This window comes from Myotis daubentonii, chromosome 9 (genome assembly GCF_963259705.1).
Source record: "Myotis daubentonii chromosome 9, mMyoDau2.1, whole genome shotgun sequence".
In the NCBI taxonomy this organism is placed as follows: domain Eukaryota; kingdom Metazoa; phylum Chordata; class Mammalia; order Chiroptera; family Vespertilionidae; genus Myotis; species Myotis daubentonii.
The window spans coordinates 4,776,138-4,796,891 of NC_081848.1; the positions used below are offsets into that span (position 1 = coordinate 4,776,138).

The 20,754-nt window shown below is 39.3% G+C and overlaps 1 protein-coding gene across 5 annotated transcripts in view; it reads left to right on the forward strand.

The window, feature by feature from the left end:
* Positions 1-20,754, forward strand: part of SIK3 (SIK family kinase 3) — a 299,150-nt gene that overhangs the window by 188,893 nt on the left and 89,503 nt on the right. For all 5 annotated transcript variants that reach the window (XM_059707774.1, XM_059707775.1, XM_059707772.1 and 2 more), the window contains exon 4: positions 5,207-5,368. In XM_059707774.1, coding sequence (XP_059563757.1) covers positions 5,207-5,368 — 162 coding nt within the window. The remainder of the gene's footprint in view (positions 1-5,206; positions 5,369-20,754) is intronic.

Below are 20,754 nucleotides of genomic sequence, written 5' to 3' on the forward strand. Positions count from 1 at the left end.
GTAGTTATTAATATTAGGAGGCCATTACAATAATCCAGGAGGAAGATAATGGCTCTTGGACTAGACTTGGGGGCACTGGAGTGGAGTGCAGGTAGGGGTGAGGGATACGTGAAATCTGGATCTGTTTTGAAGGTAGAGGTAATAAAATTTCCTGAAAGATTAGATGTGTGGTGTGGGAGAAAGAGAATTAGGACCCCAAGATTTTTGACCTGGACAACTGGAAGAATGAAGAAAATACATAGTAATAAGAAGCAGCAGCAGGTAGAAACCTGGCGTAAGGTCATTGGATTCTTGGCAAGGAACACAAAATAATAAACCCTCTTCCTCTAGTCCAGTGGTTCTCAACCTTCTTAATGCCGCGACCCTTTAATACAATTCCTCATGTTGTGGTGACCCCCAACCATAACATTATTTTTGTTGCTACTTCATAACTGTAATGTTGCTACTGTTATGAATCGTAATGTAAATATCTGATATGCAGGATGTATTTTCATTGTTACAAATTGAACATAATTAAAGCATAGCGATTAATCACAAAAACAATATGTAATTATATATGTGTTTTCCAGTGGTCTTAGGCGACCCCTGTGAAAGGGTCGTTTGACCCGCAAAGGGGTCGCAACCCACAGGTTGAGAACCGCTGCTCTAGTCATGGCAGCTTGGGGCCTGCAGGGGCTCGGGGCAGCATGATGTGAAAGTGAGAGCACTCTTTAACGTGCTCCAGGCAGCTGCGTTCTCTTGGCCTTGTCCTAGCCCTTTTGGAAAGAAGCATTTGTGCGATAAACAGGAATTTGTCTCCATGGGTGTAGAAAGAAGAAATGACAGACAGAGTGGCAAAGCAGAGAAGTACTAGCTGTGGTTAGCTGGAATTTACAGAAATTTTTCAGGTAGCTACCCTAAGCTTAGCACACATGTCGCCTTTTCTCTATTCTAGACGAGGTTATTTCTTCATCATGAAAAGTTGTCAGGATATTTTCTTTTTAAGCTGGTGATTTGGATCAGTTATGAGTTGTAGACAGCAGACAAATGGAGACACTGTCTGTTTATAGTGGAAAAGTGACTTAAAGCTGTGCTGGCTCCCCACCACTACCTCATTAGTGGCGGGCCTCGGACACGCCAGAAGCTGGGCGGGGGAAGTCAGGACTGCCTGGTGTGCAGTTTTGCTCTTTGAAAGGTTAGAATCTAAATGTACCACAAGCTATTTCTTCCTGAGTCAGATTGGACAAAATAACAAACAGTGAATTCTGAAGCCAACTCTATACGTGCTGGTGCGCTAATACTTTTGAAACTTCAGAATTTGCTTCCTCCACTTCGAATAATATTCTTCAGAAGATAGAGAAATCTCTTAGTGTCACTAACTTCTTTTTATTTTGTGAGGAAGAGCAAATTAAAAATGAATGAAGAAATCTAGTGCCCAGTGGTTTATGGCGATTGGAAAGTGAGAAAGAGAACTTAGACTCCTTACTTTTGATAAGAGCTTAACATAGGAGAGCTTTTTCTGCTTTTAACTGAGAGTTACCTCATCTGGTCTGGGATGAAATGGTTGGAGTGAAGTTGTGATAGAGAAAAACTTTAAATTCACCTGCTACATTTAGTGGCAAACTAAATAGATAAGTAGTTAATTGACAGTGAAAAGAACTTAACTGTGAGGGAGTTTGTTCAGCAGCGTGTATGTAATTGAAGATTCTGGACTGGATCGGGGAGTGTGGAACTACAGGAGCCAGCCAGGGTCATGTGGGGTGTCTGGGACTGAAGATGTGGGTGGCACTTCGCCCAGTGTTAGGAGAGCTAGTCACTGAGCTGCCTAGAAGCAGAACAACTCTTTAGAGCTCCTTGCAGCTGGGGTTTATCCTGACAAGATTCAGAATGTACTTTACTTTAAATATTACGTGGCTCAGGAGCCATGTTGTTTCATTTGCCTTTCTGAAATTACCCTAGTATTTACTCAAATGCTGTGACTGTGCTAAGTGCAGTCTGGGCTGCTGCTCTGGGTTTCTTTGCTGAGAGTAAAATAGCCCGTTTGAGCTGGAAGAATTTTTGTTCACTGCCTATACAGCACACATGAGCATAAGCAGCCATTTGTCCACAGGCAGCTGAGAGGCGGTTTCTGCAGGGACTGAAAACCACCCAGGCCACTGGCTTCCTGGCACACCCACAGGCCCCGTAGTTTCTGCTAAAAGCCAACTCAGGGGACAAGAAATGGGGGTGGGAGGGTGGTGGTAATAAGATGGGCAAAACTAAACGCAGAGGCTAAAATCTGAATGATGTTGCGCCGTTAAGATGGCCCTGTGTTGGGAAGAAAGCACAGTGCTCCCAAGGAGGAGACAACTTGAGCATAAATACAGTGGCTGGGAGAAAACATCGAATGTTTGCAGCCAACACTTTTTTGAAGTGATTTGTATATTTTCTTTATATTTATAACTGTAGGATTCTGTAGGTACCTTTAGAAAAAATACTATATAGTTTAAGCTGCTTTACCCACTGTGCTATCATAAATACCTTTACCAGGGTCATGTAACAGTGACAAATGATGTACCTTCAAACACTACAGAATCCTGAAGAACCTTGTGATCTCTTAATCAAATTCTTAAATATTCTCTGTATAGTCTTGCCCCAGACCTTTACAAAATAGCATAAAACACACTGTCAAATATCAGAGGGAAGGTAGGGGTGGGTAGGTGGGTGGGAAGAGATCAACCAAAGAACTTGTCTGCATATATCCATAACCCATGGACACAGACAATAGTTTGGTGAAGGTCTGGGTGGGGCGGGGGCGTGCTAGCAGGGGATAATGGGGGAAAAAGTGGGACCTATGTAATACTTTCATGATAAAGATTTAAAAAATAAAAATAGCTTTTTAAATGTCTTTAAAGTTATGTCATTCATATATGATAATTCTAAATCACAATACATGTTTATACCCAAATATACTATCCTTTCTTTGTCCATAGCATGTAACAGAATTTATTTCTATTTGGCAGATCAAGAGTTAGAGATATTGGCAGTATAAATGATTTGCCCAAGGACAACCAGTGTGTCATTGTAGAGATAAAACTAGGCTACATTCCACCAGCTCCTGGCCTGTGTACAATTTTGAGAGCTTTCCAATCATTTTAAAAAAACAAAGTACTAAAAGAAAGAAAGAAAGAAAACAAAGTACTTAGAAAATATAAAGAGGTTGTGTGTTTTTTTAATAAAAGAAAATCACTTATTTTGGAAATTACTAAATCATTCTGTTGTATTTAAGAAGCTCTTTGATGTGTCTGGTAATTAGTATTTACTGCCAGACGAATGTCTCCTGGGCATTTTAATTAATGGTTGGCTTGGCCAAATGAGCTTCTGATGGTAAACCTTCATAAGGGTTTATTTTTATGTTTCTCAAGAATAGCTGTCTCTTCAAAGCTCTTTAATTAGACAAAGTTTAGCAGCTAAAACATATTATTAGAATAATTAGGCCGTGGGTTAAGAGAAATAGGGGGTCAATGGAGCAGGTACTGTTAGAGAATAGTTTTTTGAAATAAAACACAGTGCTGTACATCTGATGGATGTCCAGGTCTTTAGCAGTTTATATTAAGTTACTATCCCTAGTTAGGAAACAACTTTTGTGTTTAAAATTCATATGATAGGTCTCACCAGAAGCCTAAACACCAGAGTGTGAGCTCAGTGATCAGCACCTCTAACTCCCGTAGACATCTGCATTCTAGTCCTCTGAACTGCTAAGCTGAAGACTTCGTATATTCTTTCTTTACTCAATTGGTAATCTTGGCCATAATAATGATTATTTTTGAGGGAAATGCTTCAAAGGTCTTCTGTGGGGGTCATTCATAACACTAACAATTATAACAATTCCTTTGAAGGGTTTTTCTTAAAAATTTAAATGATCTGTAAGGTAGTGTTATTATAATTACTATATTTTTGGTCCAAAATTTTATGGTCTTTGTGGTCAGAATTTAAATTATTTGAAAATCTGCTATGTAGATGGATTGTCATTTAGCTCCCCTTCTTCATGCTCCTCTCCAATTTCCTGTCCTAAACTCTCAGTCTTAGCAGTCATTATTGGTACATATGTTTTACACCAAACTTCCTCTTGGTGATGAAGAAAAGATATACCTGATTGGTCCTATTGGTGACTGCAGTAGCACTGTGACAGTTGGGTAGTATTACTAAAATAACTACTGATAAACAATAACACATTTATTTATAGTGTTTAATTTTTCAGTTTTCCACTATGTGAAGATGCTTATGGTGGCAAATGTGTCCTTTTTCCAGCTAGGTCAGCTGGTTTGGGGATAGTGCTGATAAAACTATTAGAAATTTAAAACAGAGCAAATTGTATCTTTGCTAATATTTCTGATCCTATCAGCTGTCATGACCTGTGTATGTTGCTGGTTACATGAAGAACTGGGTTAAGAATATGTATGTCATTGCTTCTATATAAACCTACTGCCACTACTTGAAAAAGAACTTTAAAAATTTATGGTATTTCATTTTTAAATATAGAAGATTTATAGTACTATAAAGTTTATAACATAAATTCTTTTGCTGTATACCTTAGTTAGCAACATAGCCAGTGAAATTATTTCATTTAAAGTGGTAGAAAATGCACCTTTTTTATTAATGTTATCTGTAAAAATTAATAATATAGTTTTAAAAATATTTGCTAAGCACAGTAAATGCAGATGTAAAGATGCAGGCATATTATGCATTACAGAATATAGTCACCAAATAAATATATTTTTATGTCAAATTGTAAAACTTTGAGAAAGCAGTAGAGCCTAAAGTTTATTGAACTCTCCTTTTTGACTCACGCTTTAGCACAGGAAATATTGCTGATACTTATCTTCAAGTGTGCGTTTGCTGTGTATATGTAAATTTTGCAAAGCAGATAAGAAAAGGAAGGTGTTAAGTGCTATGATCCTTGAAAAATACCATATGACTCTTAGAACTCTTTATTTTTTGTGGGAAAGCAAGTACATTTTTGGGCATATGTATATAACAGGATTTTTACTTAAAATAGTTTGGGTACTGATTACTAATGACTTTTTATAGATACAAACCAGGACTGTAAGTGGGTTGTCTTCTGTTTTTTTATTTTACTTCTTTCAGCTCATGCGTTTGGTGGGATCCCTCTGCACCCTCCTTACATCTGCCTTTTGAAATGACCCCCGTGTCCACATGAGCACTGACTCTGTTCTTCTTCACCCAGACCACCTGGTGGCCCACGGCAGGATGGCGGAGAAGGAGGCCCGTCGGAAGTTCAAGCAGATCGTCGCCGCTGTCTTTTTTTGTCACTGTCGGAACATAGTTCATCGTGATCTGAAAGCTGAGAATTTGCTTCTGGACGCCAATCTGAATATCAAAATAGCAGGTGAGGGGCATGCTGAGGATGTGATATAAGGACAAAAGAGCTTTTCCTTCAAGATTTTTGAAGCAAGGGATTATCTATTTCCATCCATTCAGAAAGAAATATTGTGAAAATAAAGGGGTTTTGTGTGTGTGGCTTGAAAACTGATAAATTTCCAAAATACATTTATGTAATTTGTTGGGAGGAAAGAAGGAAAGGGGTACAGTTAAAGTTTTATTTTGGTTGACCAGTCCCTTTTAAATAATAAGGAATAAAACATAGAAAAATAGGAAAAAAAACTGCTGAAATTTTGTGCCTCTCAGCTTCACTGAGAAGGTGGGTTTATGGTGCTCCTGACACAGAGCATGCCTAACCTAAAGACGGCGGTTCATGGTAGTTTAGGGAGAACCGACCGGGCAGCGGTTTAAAGGCAGTCCCTGGTTCCTCCGATTTCACTCATCTCATCTGGCAGAGCCCCAGAGGCACTCTCCCTGCCTCAGTCTACCTAGACTTCAGCTTCAGTAAGCGCTCAGCATTGCTAACCAATCCACGCCCACCACTACTGATGTGAGGAAGTGACTGCAGATGTCAAATAGGAACTATAAATGTGAAAAGAAACCGTTTTTGTTTTCTAACGGTTTTTAGGGTTGTATGGTGTGCTCCCCCCCCCCCCCCCCCCCCAGTCTCCCAGAGCGAAGGAAGGGAGTCACATATGGAACACTGCAGTGTAACTAGAAAACAGTAGCCTTGAAATCCCGGCGGAGAGCAGTTCTGCAGAGATCCCTCATCGGCAGGGCAGGAGAAAGAGCTCAGCTTTTTTTTTTTTTAATATATTTTATTTTTTTTACAGAGAAGAAAGGAGAGGGAATAGAGAGTTAGAAACATCGATGAGAGAGAAACATCGATCAGCTGCCTTCTGCACACCCCCTTACTAGGGGTGTGCCCGCAACCAAGGTACATGCCCTTAATTAACCGGAATCGAACCTGGGACCCTTGAGTCCGCAGGCCGACGCTCTATCCACTGAGCCAAACCAGTTAGGGCGAGCTCAGCTTTTTACGTCCTCTATCACAGGTCAGAGTGCCCATGTGTACCCTTGCAATTGGCGATTCTTTGAAGGGTTTCTTTCATGTACCGTTAGAGCGTCTTCGCTCTGTATGTGTCTGTCAGGCTGACGGTGCAGTCTTGTTTAAAGCTTTCACCAGCTCCAAGTTCTCTGAGACCTGCACTTGCTCAGTGTATCGTTGGTAGGAATTGATGCTCTCTTTCTCTTACACAAGGTCATGTGTTCCTTTGCCTTGAGTCTGTCTTATATTCTCCAAAACTCTCCAGATGCTAATAGTTCCCACAGAGGTAGGTAGCATGGGAAAGCCTGGCAGTTTCAAGCTTTTTTTTTTTTTTTTTTGTAATTATTCATTGTAAATTCCCATTGTTGCTATAGCAAATTACCACCAACTTCATGGCTTGAACAATACCAATGTACTACCTCACTGTTTTGGAGGTCAGAAATCTGAAATGTCTTCAAGGCTAAAGTAAGGTGCTGGGGCTCTGGAGGCTGTCTGCTTGCTTTCCCATCTCTTAGAGGTTCTGCGTTTCTGGCTTTCGCCCCTTCCACACCTCACTCCACCTTGCTTCCAGTGTCACATTTCCCACTCCTCTGATCCTCCTACTTTTCTCTTGTACGGTCTCTTGTGATTCCATTGGACCCTCCTGCATAATCCAGGCTCTCTCCCTATCTCCAGATCCGTAACCTAATCACGTCTGCAGAAGTCCCTTTTACTACTTAGGTACCACATTCATTCACAGATTCCATGGGTTAGGGCATGGGTGCTTTGGGGAGGGGAGGGGAAGGGGAGGGAGGGGGATGATTATTATTTAGCCTACCACAGTGTTATAGGGATCTTTGGACTCCTGATTAGGGTATTGAGTCAAAAGAAGGCCCTCCATTGCTTCTATAGTTTTAGTCTCTCTCCAATGACCAAAGGTTAAGATTTTTTTAATGGTTCCTTGGTTCTTGATTTTGAATTTAGAACCATTTTGATTTAGGGAACTTTGCATAGATTTTAGTTTTTGCATTGAGAAAGCAAAGTAAAAGGCACTGGTCAGTGATAACTGAAGTTTGGCACTCTTCCGACAAGTATTTGGGTAGAAACTTCTTTTAAATTTCTTTATTGGTTAAGGTATTACAAATGTGTCCTCATCCCCCCATTACCCAACCCCCCCCCCCACACACACACTCATGTTCTCATCCCCCTGTTGTCCATGTCCATTGGTTTGGCTTATATACATGCATACAATTCCCTTGGTTGATCTCTTCCTCTTACCCCCTCCCTCCCCTACTTTCCCTCTGGGGATTGATAGCCTGATCACTGTTTCTCTGTCTTTGGATCTGTCCCTGTTCATCAGTCTATGTAGTTCTCTATATTCCACAAATGAGTGAGATCATGTGGTATTTATCTTTCTCTGACTGGCTTATTTCACTTAGCATAATGCTGTCCAGTTCCATCCATGCTGTTGCAAATGGCAAGCGTTCCTTCTTTTTTTACCACAGCATAGTATTCCACTGTGTAGATGTACCACAGTTTTCTAATCCACTCATCTGCTGATGGGCACTTAGGCTGTTTCCAAATCTTAGCTATGGTGAATTGTGCTGCTATGAACAGAGGGGTGCATATATCCTTTCTGATTGGTGTTTCTGGTTTCTTGGGATATATTCCTAGAAGTGGGATCACTGGGTCAAATGGGAGTTCCATTTTTAGTTTTTTGAGGAAACTCCATACTGTTCTCCACAGTGGCTGCACCAGTCTGCATTCCCACCAGCAGTGCAGAAGGATTCCTTTTTCTCCACATCCTCTCCAACACTTGTTGTTTGTTGATTTGTTGATGATAGCCATCCTGGCAGGTGTGAGATGATACTGCATTGTTGTTTTGATTTGCATCTCTCATATAATTAGTGACTTTGAGCAGGTTTTCATATGTCTTTCGGCCTTCTGTATGTCCTCTTTAAAAAAGTGTCTATCTAGGTCCGTTGCCCATTTTTTGATTGGATTGTTTATCTTCCTATTGTTAAGTTGCATGAGTGCCCTGTAAATGTTGGAGATTAAACCCTTATCAGTGATATCATTGGCAAATATGTTCTCCCACGCAGTGGGCCTTCTTGTTGTTTTGTTGATGGTTTCCTTTGCTGTGCAAAAGCTTTTTATTTTGATGTAGTCCCATTTGTTTATTTTCTCTTTAGTTTCCATTGCCTAGGAGCAGTATCAGAGAAGAAATTCCTTCAGCATATGTTTGCGATTTCGCTGCCTGCGGATTCCTCTAGTATTTTTATGGTTTCTGTCTTACGTGTAAGTCTTTTATCCATTTTGAGTTTATTTTTGTGTATGGTGTGAGTTGGTGATCTAGTTTCATCCTTTTGCATGTATCTGTCCAATTTTCCCAACACCATTTATTGAAAAGACTGTCTTGACTCCATTGTATGCTCTTGCCTCCTTTGCCGAATATTACTTGGGCATAGGGGTTTGGGTCGATTTCTGGGTTCTTTATTCTATCCCATTGATCTATATGTCTGTTCTTGTGCCAGTACCATGCTGTTTTAAGAATAGTGGCTTTGGCCGTAATCAGTTTGGCTCAGTGGATAGAGCAACGGCCTGCGGACTGAAAGGTTCAGGTTTGATTCCGGTCAAGGGCATGTACCTTGGTTGCGGGCACATCCACAGTAGGAGGTGTGCAGGAGGCAGCTGATCAGTGTTTCTCTTTCATCGATGTTTCTAACTCTCTATCTCTCTCCCTTCTTCTCTGTAAAAAATCAATAAAATATATTTTTTTAAAAAAAGAATGGTGGCTTTGTAATACAGCTTGATATCTGGTATTGAGATTCCACCTACTTTGTTCTTCTTTCTCAGGATTGCTGCAGCTATTCGAGGTTTTTTTTATTCCAGATGAATTTTTGGAGCATTTGTTCTAGATCTGTGAAATATGCCGTTGGTAATTTAATGGGGATTGCATTAAATATATAGATTGCTTTGGGTAATATGGACATTTTGATGATCTTGATTCTACCAATCAATGAACACGGTATGTTCTCCCATTTGTTTATGTCTTCCTCTATCTCTTTTTTCAGTGTCCTGTAGTTTTTTACATATAAGTCTTTTACCTCCTTGAGTTTATTCCTAGGTATCTTAATTTTTTTGGTACTATGATAAATGGGATTGCTTTTTTAGTCTCCCTTTCTGTAAGTTCACTATTGGTGTAAAGAAATGCCTTAGATTTCCTGGCATTAATTTTGTATCCTGCTACATTGCCGAATTCGTTTATTAACTCTAATAATTTTTTGATGGCGTCTTTAAGGTTTTCTATGTACAGTATCATGTCATATGCAAATAAGGACAGTTTTACTTCTTCTTTTCCAATTTGGATGCCTTTTATTTCTTCTTCTTGTCTGATCGCAATGGCTAGTACTTCCAGTAGTATGTTGAACAGGAGTGGTGAGAGGGGGCATCCCTGTCTTGTTCCTGTTCTCAGGGGAAATGGTTTTAGTTTTTGCCCATTGATTATGATGTTGGCTGTGGGTTTGTCATATATGGCTTTTATTATGTTGAGGTATGATCCTTCTATTCCCACCTTGCTGAGAGTTTTTATCAAGAAAGGGTGTTGGATTTTGTCAAATGCTTTTTCTGCATCAATTCATATGACTATGTGGTTTTTATCTCTCAATTTTTTTATGTGATGTATTACGTTTATTGATTTGCGGATATTGTACCATCCTTGCATCCCTGGGATAAATCCTACTTGGTCATGGTGTATGATCTTTCTGATGTACTGCTGGATCCGATTTGCTAGGATTTTGTTAAGGATTTTGGCATCTATGTTCATGAGGATATTGGCCTGTACAGTGGGGCCTTGACTTACAAGTTTAATTCGTTCCGAGACTGAGCTCGTTAAGGAGCTCGTTAACTCAAATTACTCTATCATCTCAATGCAAAAAATCGGCCAAGAGACAGCTGGTATCTGAAAAAACTCGTTAGTCGGGACACTCGTAAGTCAAGGCTCCACTGTAATTCTCTTTCATTATGTTGTCTTTATCTGGTTTTGGTATTAGGGTGATGCTGGCTTCATAGATGAGCTTGGAAGTGTTCCTTCCTCTTGAATTTTTTGGAATAGTCTGAGGAGGATATGTTTTAGGTCTTCCTTGAATGTTTGGTAAAACTCCCCTGTGAAGCCGTCTGGCCCTGGCTTTTGTTTGCTGGAAGCTTTTTGATTATTGCTTCAATTTCTTCCATAGTTATTAGCCTATTGAGATTTTAGATTCTTCCTGATTAAGTTTTGGGAGGTTGTATTTTTCTAGGAATATGTCCATTTCCTCCAGGTTGTCTAGCTTGTTGGAGTAGAGTTGTTCATAGTATTTTTTAACAATCGTTTGTATTTCTGTGGGGTCTGTTGTTATTTCTCCTCTTTCATTTCTGGTTTTGTTTATTTGGGTCCTCTCTCTTTGTTTCTTGGTGAGCCTGGCTAGAGGTTCATCTATCTTGTTTATCCTTTCAAAGAACCAGCTCTTGGTTTTGTTGATCTTTTGTATTGTGTTTTTTTTTTTTTTTTGTCTCTATGTTGTTTATCTCTGCTCTGACCTTTATTCTTTCTTTCCTTCTACTTACACTGGGCTTTTCTTGCTGCTCTTTTTCTAACTCTTTGAGTTGTAGGGTTAAGTAATTTATTATCATTGTTTCTTGTTTTTTTGCAGTAGTCTTGTAGAGCTATGAACTTCGCTCTCAAGACTGCTTTCGCTGTATCCCATAGGTTTTAGATTGTTGTGTTTTCATTGTCGTTTGTTGCCATGATGTTTTTTATTTCTTCTTTGATCTCTCTGGTAACCCAGTCATTGTTTAATAGCATGCTATTTAGTCTCCGTGTGTTTGATTTTTTTTTGGATTGTTTTTATTGTAGTTGATTTCGAGTTTTATGCCATTGTGATCTGAGAAGATGCTTGATATGATTTCTATCTTCTTGAATTTGAAGAGACTTTGCCTGTGACCCAATATATGGTCTGTCTTTGAAAATTACCCATGTGCACTTGAGAAGAATGTATATTCTGTGGCTTTGGGATGAAATGTTCTGAAGATGTCAATTAATTCCATCTGATCTAGTGAGTCATTTAGGATTGATGTTTCTTTGCTGATTTTTTGTTTAGAGGATTTGTCCAATGGTGATAGTGGGGTGTTAAAGTCCCCTACTATGATTGTATTGCTGTCAATCTCTCCCTTGATCCCCTCTAGAAGTTTTCTTATGTATTTGGGTGCTCCTATATTGGGTGCGTATATGTTTACCGGTTATTTCTTCTTGTTGGATTGATCCCTTTAGTATTATGAAGTGGCCTTCCTTATCTCTTTTTATGTCCTTCACTTTGAGATCTAATTTGTCAGATATAAGTATAGCTTCCCTAGCTTTTTTTTTTCATTTTCAGTGGCCTGAAAAACCTTTTTCCATCCCTTCACCATCAGTCTGTGTGCATCTTTTTTTCTGAGGTGGGTTTCCTGTAGACAGCAGATATATGGGTCATGGTTTCTTATCCATTCAGTTACCCTATGTCTTTTGATTGGGGCATTTAATCCATTTACATTTAAAGTTATTATTGATAGATACTTGTCGCCATTTTTATTCTTTACCCCTGTGTTCCTTCGTTTCCTATTTTTTCTTTTTACAGCAGACCCTTTAGCATTTCTTGCATTGCTGGTTTGGTGGTAATAAATTCCCGTAGTCCTTTTTTGTCCGTGAAGCTCTTGATTTCACCCTCAGTTTTGATTGATAGCCTTGCTGGGTACAGTATTCTTGGATTCAGACCCTTCCTTTGCATGAATTTGTATATTTCATTCCATTCCCTTCTTGCCTGATGCGTTTCTGTTGAGAAATCAGTCGCTAGTCTGATGGGGGATCCTTTGTCGGTAACTTTTTGTCTCTCTCTGGCCACTTTTAAGATTCTTGCTTTGTCGTTGGTGTTTGCCAATTTAATTATGATGTGCCTTGGCGTCGGTCTTTTGGGGTTCATTTTGTTTGGGACTCTGTGAGCTTCTTGGATTTGTGTGAGCTTCTTCTTCCCTATATCAGGGAAGTTTTCCGTCATTATTTTTTCGAACAGGTTTTCTAGTCCTTGCTCAGTTTCCTCTCCTTCTGGTACCCCTATTATGCGGATCGTGTTTCGTTTTGTGTTGTCCCAAAGTTCTCTTAGACTCTCCTCCTGTTTTTTAATTTTTTTTTCTAGAAGCTGTTCTGTTTGGGTATTTTTTCCTACCTTGTCTTCTAGCTCGCTGATGCGGTCCTCTGCTTCTTCTAGTCTACTGTTGATGCTTTCTATTGAGTTCTTTATAGCAGTGATGTCATTTTTCATTTCCTCTTGGTTCTTACACATATTGTTGAATTTGTCTTCCATTCTTTCCATCCACCTTATGGCCATTTCTCTGAATTCTTTCTCTGACAGGCTGCTTGCCTCCATTGCCTCCATTTCGTTTACTTTCTTTTCTGATAATGCCTGTTTTTCTTTCATATGCGGGCGTTTTCTTTGTCTCCCCATGATCTCTCTTTTCCAGGTGTTTGGTTATGTAGTTCTCTCTCTGCTGCGTTGATTTAATGGCACAAAATGCAACACAACAAGGCACAAAGCACAAGGCACTGAACACAAATGTATTCATGATACTGATAACCCCAAATAAAGGTGATCACCAGACCAAAGAGAATTAGGGGATAAGGAAGAAAGAAGAGAAAAAGAAAAAAGAGGAAAAAAGGAGTGCAAAAATGAAATTGGGAAAAGGAATAAATAAAGTAAGAGAGAAAAGAAAGAGAATGAAATAGAAGAGAGGAAGAAACTATTTATATGTGGAGAAAACTCCAATAGAACAGCCACTAATCCCAACAAATTCCAGCAACACAATGCAAACTACAAACAACAATTGATTTCAAGTGAGGCGAGGGAAAACAGGAGCAAAACAAACAAACAAACAAACAAAAAACACAGAAAAGAAAAACAACAACAGAAAAATAGAAAGAAAAAGCAAAACAATCTCACAAACAAGCATAAAAAAAAAACCCCAATATACTGTACAATCAAGTAAACAACAACCAAATGGCAGAGAGGGAAAAAAAAATTTAGATAGTGAAGAAAGAAAAGAGAGAGTTGTATATGGATTTAGAGCAGGGGATTGGAAATTAGATATATAAGTAGGGTGAAACTTTAATGGAGTAAAAAGAAGGAATAGGGAAAATCTAAAGCAAGAATAGGATAAGAGAAACAGGACAACAAAAGGGAAAAATTGAGGAGGAGAGTTTTGGTGTAAAGGTAAAGTTGAGGTAGAGTAAAAATGATGCTAAAGGAAAGATGAAAATACTAGATGAAAAGATTAGAACACTATTCCCAAAATAAGATAAAGAGAAAATATGATGACACTTTTAAAAAAGGTAAAATGGTAGTAGTAATAATATTGTTTAAAAATAAAAATGTAGTAATTGAAAAGGTAAAATCAGGTGATGAAAAAAGAAAAAAAATCAGTTTCTTAAGTAAAAGGTGAATAAAATAAAATATATAAAAATAAATAAAAATAAAAAAATAAAAATGTGCAGTAGTGAAGGTCCTTCAGTTCCTCTACTCTTCTGTTTGACATGCCTTAGTCCTGTCAGGTATTCAGGAGAGTGTTGAATTTCCCTGCGATACACTGTTCCTCTGTGTTGTAAACCACGGTCCTGATTTTAAAGCAGGCCGTATTTGTTTCCCAGACTGCCTTTATTTGTGTTTACAGAAGAGTCAGTTTGTGGTTCAGCCTCTGGGTGGCAGTGTTTCTAGATTGACCTCCGAGGCTATAAGTCCTCTCTAGCCAGTAGTTTGGGAGAGTCGACTGCTGTAGAGCTGTTTTTTTGATTGTTACTCCCAGCTCTGATTCCCAGGTTCCACAAAAACAACTTTTGCCCGTAGTCTCTGTGAGTGACCCCAATTGGGCGATCCTATGTATTGGGTTTGATAATCAAATGCAGAGATTTAAGGGGGAGAGAGGAAAAATAAAAAGGGCCTGAGGAGGTGCACGAGCTCTTGCAACCCTCCACCATCCAGCTCTGTGCGCAGTCTCTTTCGCACGTCCTCTCTCCTCTGGCACTAAGCAGCCAGTACACTGGCAAAATCCGAGGCTGCCTTTGTGCACCTAGTCCAGCTATGGGCTTATTTTTAACGTTCCCTTCTGGCGGCAGCCCTGTGAGACCCCTTCGCACTCGTGGATTATGCTGGCCCCAACGGCTGCAGATCTCGTGGGGCGCAGACTACCCCTGCGTGCGTTCCTCTCTCCAACCTGAATTGCAAACCGCACCCTTATCAAGGTGAAATCTGACCCTTCTGTGAGGAGGAGCAGGGCTCATCTGAGTCCACGTATTCACGCTGCTTTAGATCCAGTGTTTCTGGGTCAGTAGCTGATTCCTGGATGCCGTGGTTGCAGGGTCTCTGGATGTATACGCTTCCGAAAACAGTCACTCAAGATGGCGTGGACTCCGTGGCTGAGCCAGCCGTTTCTGTTACTCGGTTCAGGTGTTCACCCTATCTGCTTCAGGACAAGGCATGGGACACGTCCGTCTATACCGCCGCCATTTTCTCCCTGGATAGAAACTTTTAAACGCCTTTCTTTGTTAATAGTTAAGCCCATGCGGTCACAGTAAGTCTCTGCCTGTTGATGTGTGATTGCAGAGTCCTGGGGTGCCGGCAGCTGCCCTGGCTCTTTCTCTGTTAGCACATATACTTTGGCAAGATTTTAAAAATCATTGATCCAAAATCTGTATTTTTATTATTTGTTTTTGAGAAAAGCAAAAAATAAACACCTCTAGTTTTGTGCCCTGCTGTAATATCTAACATTGCCTTTGCTTATTCCTCCCTACATGCCACCATCATTGAGTGTCTTAATCATTGCCTAAACTTCCTTCATTACACATAAATTAGATAGAATTCCCATTGTCATCTGCCAAGTCTTCTTTGAACTTAATGGACCAGTGGAAGGAACACTTCTAATTGAAGCTGACTACATTTTAGAGAGCTAGGTTGGATGGTTCTGACAAGGTACGGCCAGTAATGAAATCAACTTTTTTTCTTTTTCTTTTTCTTTATTGATTAAGGTATTACAAATGTGTCCATATTCCCCCATTGTCCCCCCAACCCCCACAGTCCTGCCCTCGCGCTCACCCCTGTTGTCTGCGTCCATTACTTATGCTTATATGCATGCATACAAGTCCTTTGGCTAATCTGTTCTCCTTACCCCCACCCTCCCCTACCTTCCCTTTGAGGTTTGAGCATCTGATCAATGCTTCTCTGTCTCTAGATCTGTTTTTGTTCATTGGTTTATGTTGTTCATTATAATCCACAAATGAGTGAGATCATATGATAATTATCTTTCTCGGACTGACTTATTTCACTTAACATAATGCTCTCCAGCTCCATCCATGCTGTTGCAAATGGTAGGAGTTCCTTCCTTTTTATAGCAGCATAGTATTCCATTGTATAGATGTACCACAGTTTTTTAACCCACTCATCTGCTGATGAGCACTTAGGCTGTTTCCACATCTTAGCTATTGTAAATTGTGCTGCTGTGAACATAGGGCTGCATATATCCTTTCTGATTGGTGTTTTTAATTCCTTGGGATGTATTCCTAGAAGTGGGATCACTGGGTCAAATGGGAGTTCCATTTTTAGTTTTCTGAGGAAACTCCATACTGTCTTCCATAGTGGCTGCATGAGCCTGCATTCCCATCAGCAGTGCAGAAGGATTCCTTTTTCTCCACATCCTCGCCAGCATTTGTCATTTGTTGATTTGTTGATGATAGCCATTCTGATAGGTGTGAGATGGTACCTCATTGTCGTTTTGGTTTGCATCTCTTGGATGATTAGTGACTTTGAGCATGTTTTCATATGTCTCTTGACCTTCCTTATGTCCTCTTTCAAAAAGTGTCTATTTACAAGGAAGCAAAACACACCCAAAATGTACTGCAATTGGAGAAAAAAATTAAAAGACAGGAGGAGAGCCTAAGGGAGCTTTGGGACAACATGAAACGAAACAACATACGAATAATAGGAGTACCAGAACAACAGAAGGATGAACAAGGATTAGAAAACCTACTCAAAGAAATAATATCAGAAAACTTTCCTGAGGTGGGGAAGAAAAAAGTCACACAAGCCCAGAGAGTCCCAAACAAGGTGAACCCGAAAAGACCCACACCAAGACACATCATAATCACCATGGCAAATGTTCAGGACAAAGAGAGAATCTTACAGGCTGCAAGAGAGAGAAGGAAAGTTACATACAAGGGATCTCCCATTAGATTGTCAAATGACTTCTCAACAGAAACACATCAGGCCAGAAAAGAATGGACTGAAATTTACAAAGTGATGCAAAGCAAAGGACTGAATCCAAGAATACTCTATCCAGCAAGGCTATCATTCAAAATTGAAGGGGAAATAAGAAGCTTCACAGACAAAAAAAGGCTAAGGGAGTTTGTCACCACCAAGCCAGCAATGCAAGGAATGCTAAAGGGACTGGTATAAAAATAAGAAATAAAAAGCTCAGAAAGAAAACAGCCACACAAAAAAAGAAATGGCTACAAATAAGTACCTTTCAATAATAACTTTAAACATAAACGGACTAAATGCTCCCACCAAAAGACATCGAGTGGCTGAATGGATAAAAAAACATGACCCATACATCTGCTGTCTACAAGAAACCCACCTCATTAGAAGGGACTCACACAGACTGAAAGTGAAAGGATGGAAAAATATCTTTCAGGCAAATGGAAAGGAAAAGAAAGCTGGGGTAGCAATACTTATATCAGACAAAATAGACCTCAAAGTGAAGGCCTTAACAAGAGATAAGGAAGGCCACTTCATAATACTAAAGGGATCAATACAACAAGAAGATATAACCCTGGTAAACATATATGCACCCAATGTAGGAGCACCCAAATTCATAAAAAAACTCCTGGAAGATATCAAAGGAGAGATCAACAACAATACAATCATAGTAGGGGACTTTAATACACCATTGACAGCACTGGATAAGTCCTATAGACAAACAACCAGCAAAATACAGCAATCCTAAATGACTCACTAGATCAGATGGACTTAATAGACATCTTCAGAACACTTCACCCCAAAGCCAGAGAATATACGTTCTTCTCAGGTGCTCATGGGACATCTTCAAAAATAGACCACATATTGGGTCACAAGCAAAGTATCCCCAAATTCAAGAAGATTGAAATCATAAAAAGCGTCTTCGCAGACCACGATGGCATAATATTAGAAATAAACTACAATAAAAACAACCCAAAATACTCAAACACCTGGAAGCTGAATAGCATGCTATTAAATATTGATTGGGTTACCAATGAGATCAAAGAAGAAATTAAAAACATCCTGGAAACTAATGACAATGAAAACACAACAATCCAAAACCTATGGGACACATTGAAAGCAGTCCTGAGAGGGAAGTTTATAGCTCTACAGGCCTATCTCAAAAAACAAGAAAAAATGGTAGTAAATCATCTAACTCTACAACTCAAAGAATTAGAAAGAGAGCAACAAGAATACCCCAGAGTGAGCAGAAGGAAGGAGATAATAAAGATTAGAGCAGAAATAAATGACATAGAGACCAAAAAAACAATACAGAAAATCAATGAAACCAAGAGCTGGTTCTTTGAAAGGATAAACAAGATTGATAAACCTCTAGCCAGACTCACCAAGAAGCAGAGAGAGAGGACCCAAATAAATAAAATCAGAAACGATAGAGGCGAAATAACAACAGACCCCACAGAAATACAAATGATTGTTAAAAAATACTATGGACAGCTTTACTCCAACAAACTAGACAACCTGGAGGAAATGGACATATTCCTAGAAAAATACAACATTCCAAAACTCAATCAGGAAGAATCTAAAAATCTCAACAGGCCAATAACCATGGAAGAAATTGAAGCAGTCATCAAAAAGCTTCCATCAAACAAAAGCCCAGGACCAGACGGCTTCACAGGGGAGTTTTACCAAACATTCAAGGAAGAACTAAAACCTATCCTCCTCAGACTACTACAAAAAATTCAAGAGGAAGGAACACTTCCAAGCTCATTCTATGAAGCCAGCATCACCCTAATACCAAAACCAGGTAAAGACAACACAATGAAAGAGAATTACAGGCCAATATCCCTCATGAACATAGATGCCAAAATCCTCAACAAAATCTTAGCAAATCGGATCCAGCAGTACATCAGAAAGATCATACACCATGACCAAGTAGGATTTATCCCAGGGATGCAAGGATGGTACAATATCCGCAAATCAATAAACGTGATACATCACATAAACAAATTGGAAGAAAAAAACCACATGGTCATATCAATTGATGCAGAAAAAGCATTTGACAAAATTCAACACCCATTTTTGATAAAAACTCTCAGCAAGGTGGGAGTAGAAGGATCATACCTCAACATAATAAAAGCCATATATGACAGGCCCACAGCCAACATCATACTCAATGGACAAAAACTAACACCATTTCCCCTAAGAACAGGAACAAGACAGGGATGCCCCCTCTCACCACTCCTGTTCAACATAGTACTGGAAGTGTTAGCCATTGCAATTCGGCAAGAAGAAGAAATAAAAGGCATCCAAATTGGAAAAGAGGAAGTAAAACTGTCCTTATTTGCAGACGACATGATATTATAAATACAAAACCCTAGAGATTCCATCAAAAAGCTACTAGACTTAATACATGAATTTGACAATGTAGAAGGATACAAAATTAACCCCAAGAAATCTGAGGCATTTCTATACACCAATAGTGAACTTTCAGACAGAGAGATTATAAAAACAATCCCGTTTACCATTGCACCAAAAAAATTAAGCTACCTAGGAATAAACTTAACTAAAGAGGTAAAAGACCTCTACTCAGAAAACTACAGGACGTTGAAAAAAGACATAGAGGAAGACATAAACAGATGGAAGAACATACCGTGTTCATGGATTGGTAGAATCAACATCATTAAAATGTCCATACTACCCAAAGCAATCTATAAATTCAACGCACTTCCCATTAAAATACCAACGGCATACTTCAGAGAACTAGAACGAACTCTCCAAAAATTCATCTGGAATAAAAAAAGACCCCGAATAGCTGCAGCAATCCTGAAAAAGAACAAAGTAGCTGGGATCTCAATACCAGATATCAAGTTGTATTACAAAGCCACTGTTCTCAAAACTGCCTGGTACTGGCACAAGAATAGGCATATAGATCAATGGAATAGAATAGAGACCCCAGAAATCGGCCCGAACCAATATGCTCAATTAATATTTGACAAAGGAGGCAAGAACATACAATGGAGCCAAGATAGTCTCTTCAATAAATGGTGCTGGGAAAATTGGACAGATATATGCAAGAAAATGAAACTAGACCACCAACTTACACCATACACAAAAATAAACTCAAAATGGATACAGGACTTAAATGTACGACGGGAAACCATAAAAATTCTAGAAGAATCCAAAGGCAACAAAATCTCAGACATATGCCGAAGCAATTTCTTCACTGATACAGCTCCTAGGGCACTTGAAACTAAAGAAAAAATGAACAAATGGGACTACATCAAAATAAAAAGCTTCTGCACAGCAAAAGAAACCATCAACAAAACAACGAGAAAACCCACTGTGTGGGAAAACATATTTGCCAATGACATATCTGATAAGGGCCTAATCTCCAAAATTTATAGGGAACTCATACAACTTAACAAAAGAAAGATAAACAATCCAATCAAAAAATGGGTAAAGGACCTAAATAGACACCTTTCAAAAGAGGACATCCAGAAAGTCAAGAGACATATGAAAACATGCTCAAAGTCACTAATCATCCGAGAGATGCAAATCAAAACAGCAATGAGGTACCATCTCACACCTGTCAGACTGGCTATCATCAACAAAGCAACAAACGACAAGTGCTGGAGAGGATGTGTAGAAAAAGGAACACTTGTGCACTGCTGGTGGGAATGCAGACTGGTGCAGCCACTATGGAAGACAGTATGGAGTTTCCTTAAAAAACTGAAAATGGAACTCCCATTTGACCCTGTGATCCCACTTCTAGGAATATATCCCAAGAAACCAGAAACACCAATCAGAAAGGATATATGCACCCCTATGTTCATAGCAGCACAATTCACCATAGCTAAGATCTGGAAACAGCCTAAGTGCCCATCAGTAGATGAATGGATTAGAAAACTGTGGTACATCTACACGATGGAATACTATGCTGCTGTAAAAAGGAAGGAACTCTTACCATTTGCAACGTCATGGATGGAACTGGAGAGCATTATGCTAAGTGAAATAAGCCAGTCAATAAAGGAAAAATACCACATGATCTCACTCATT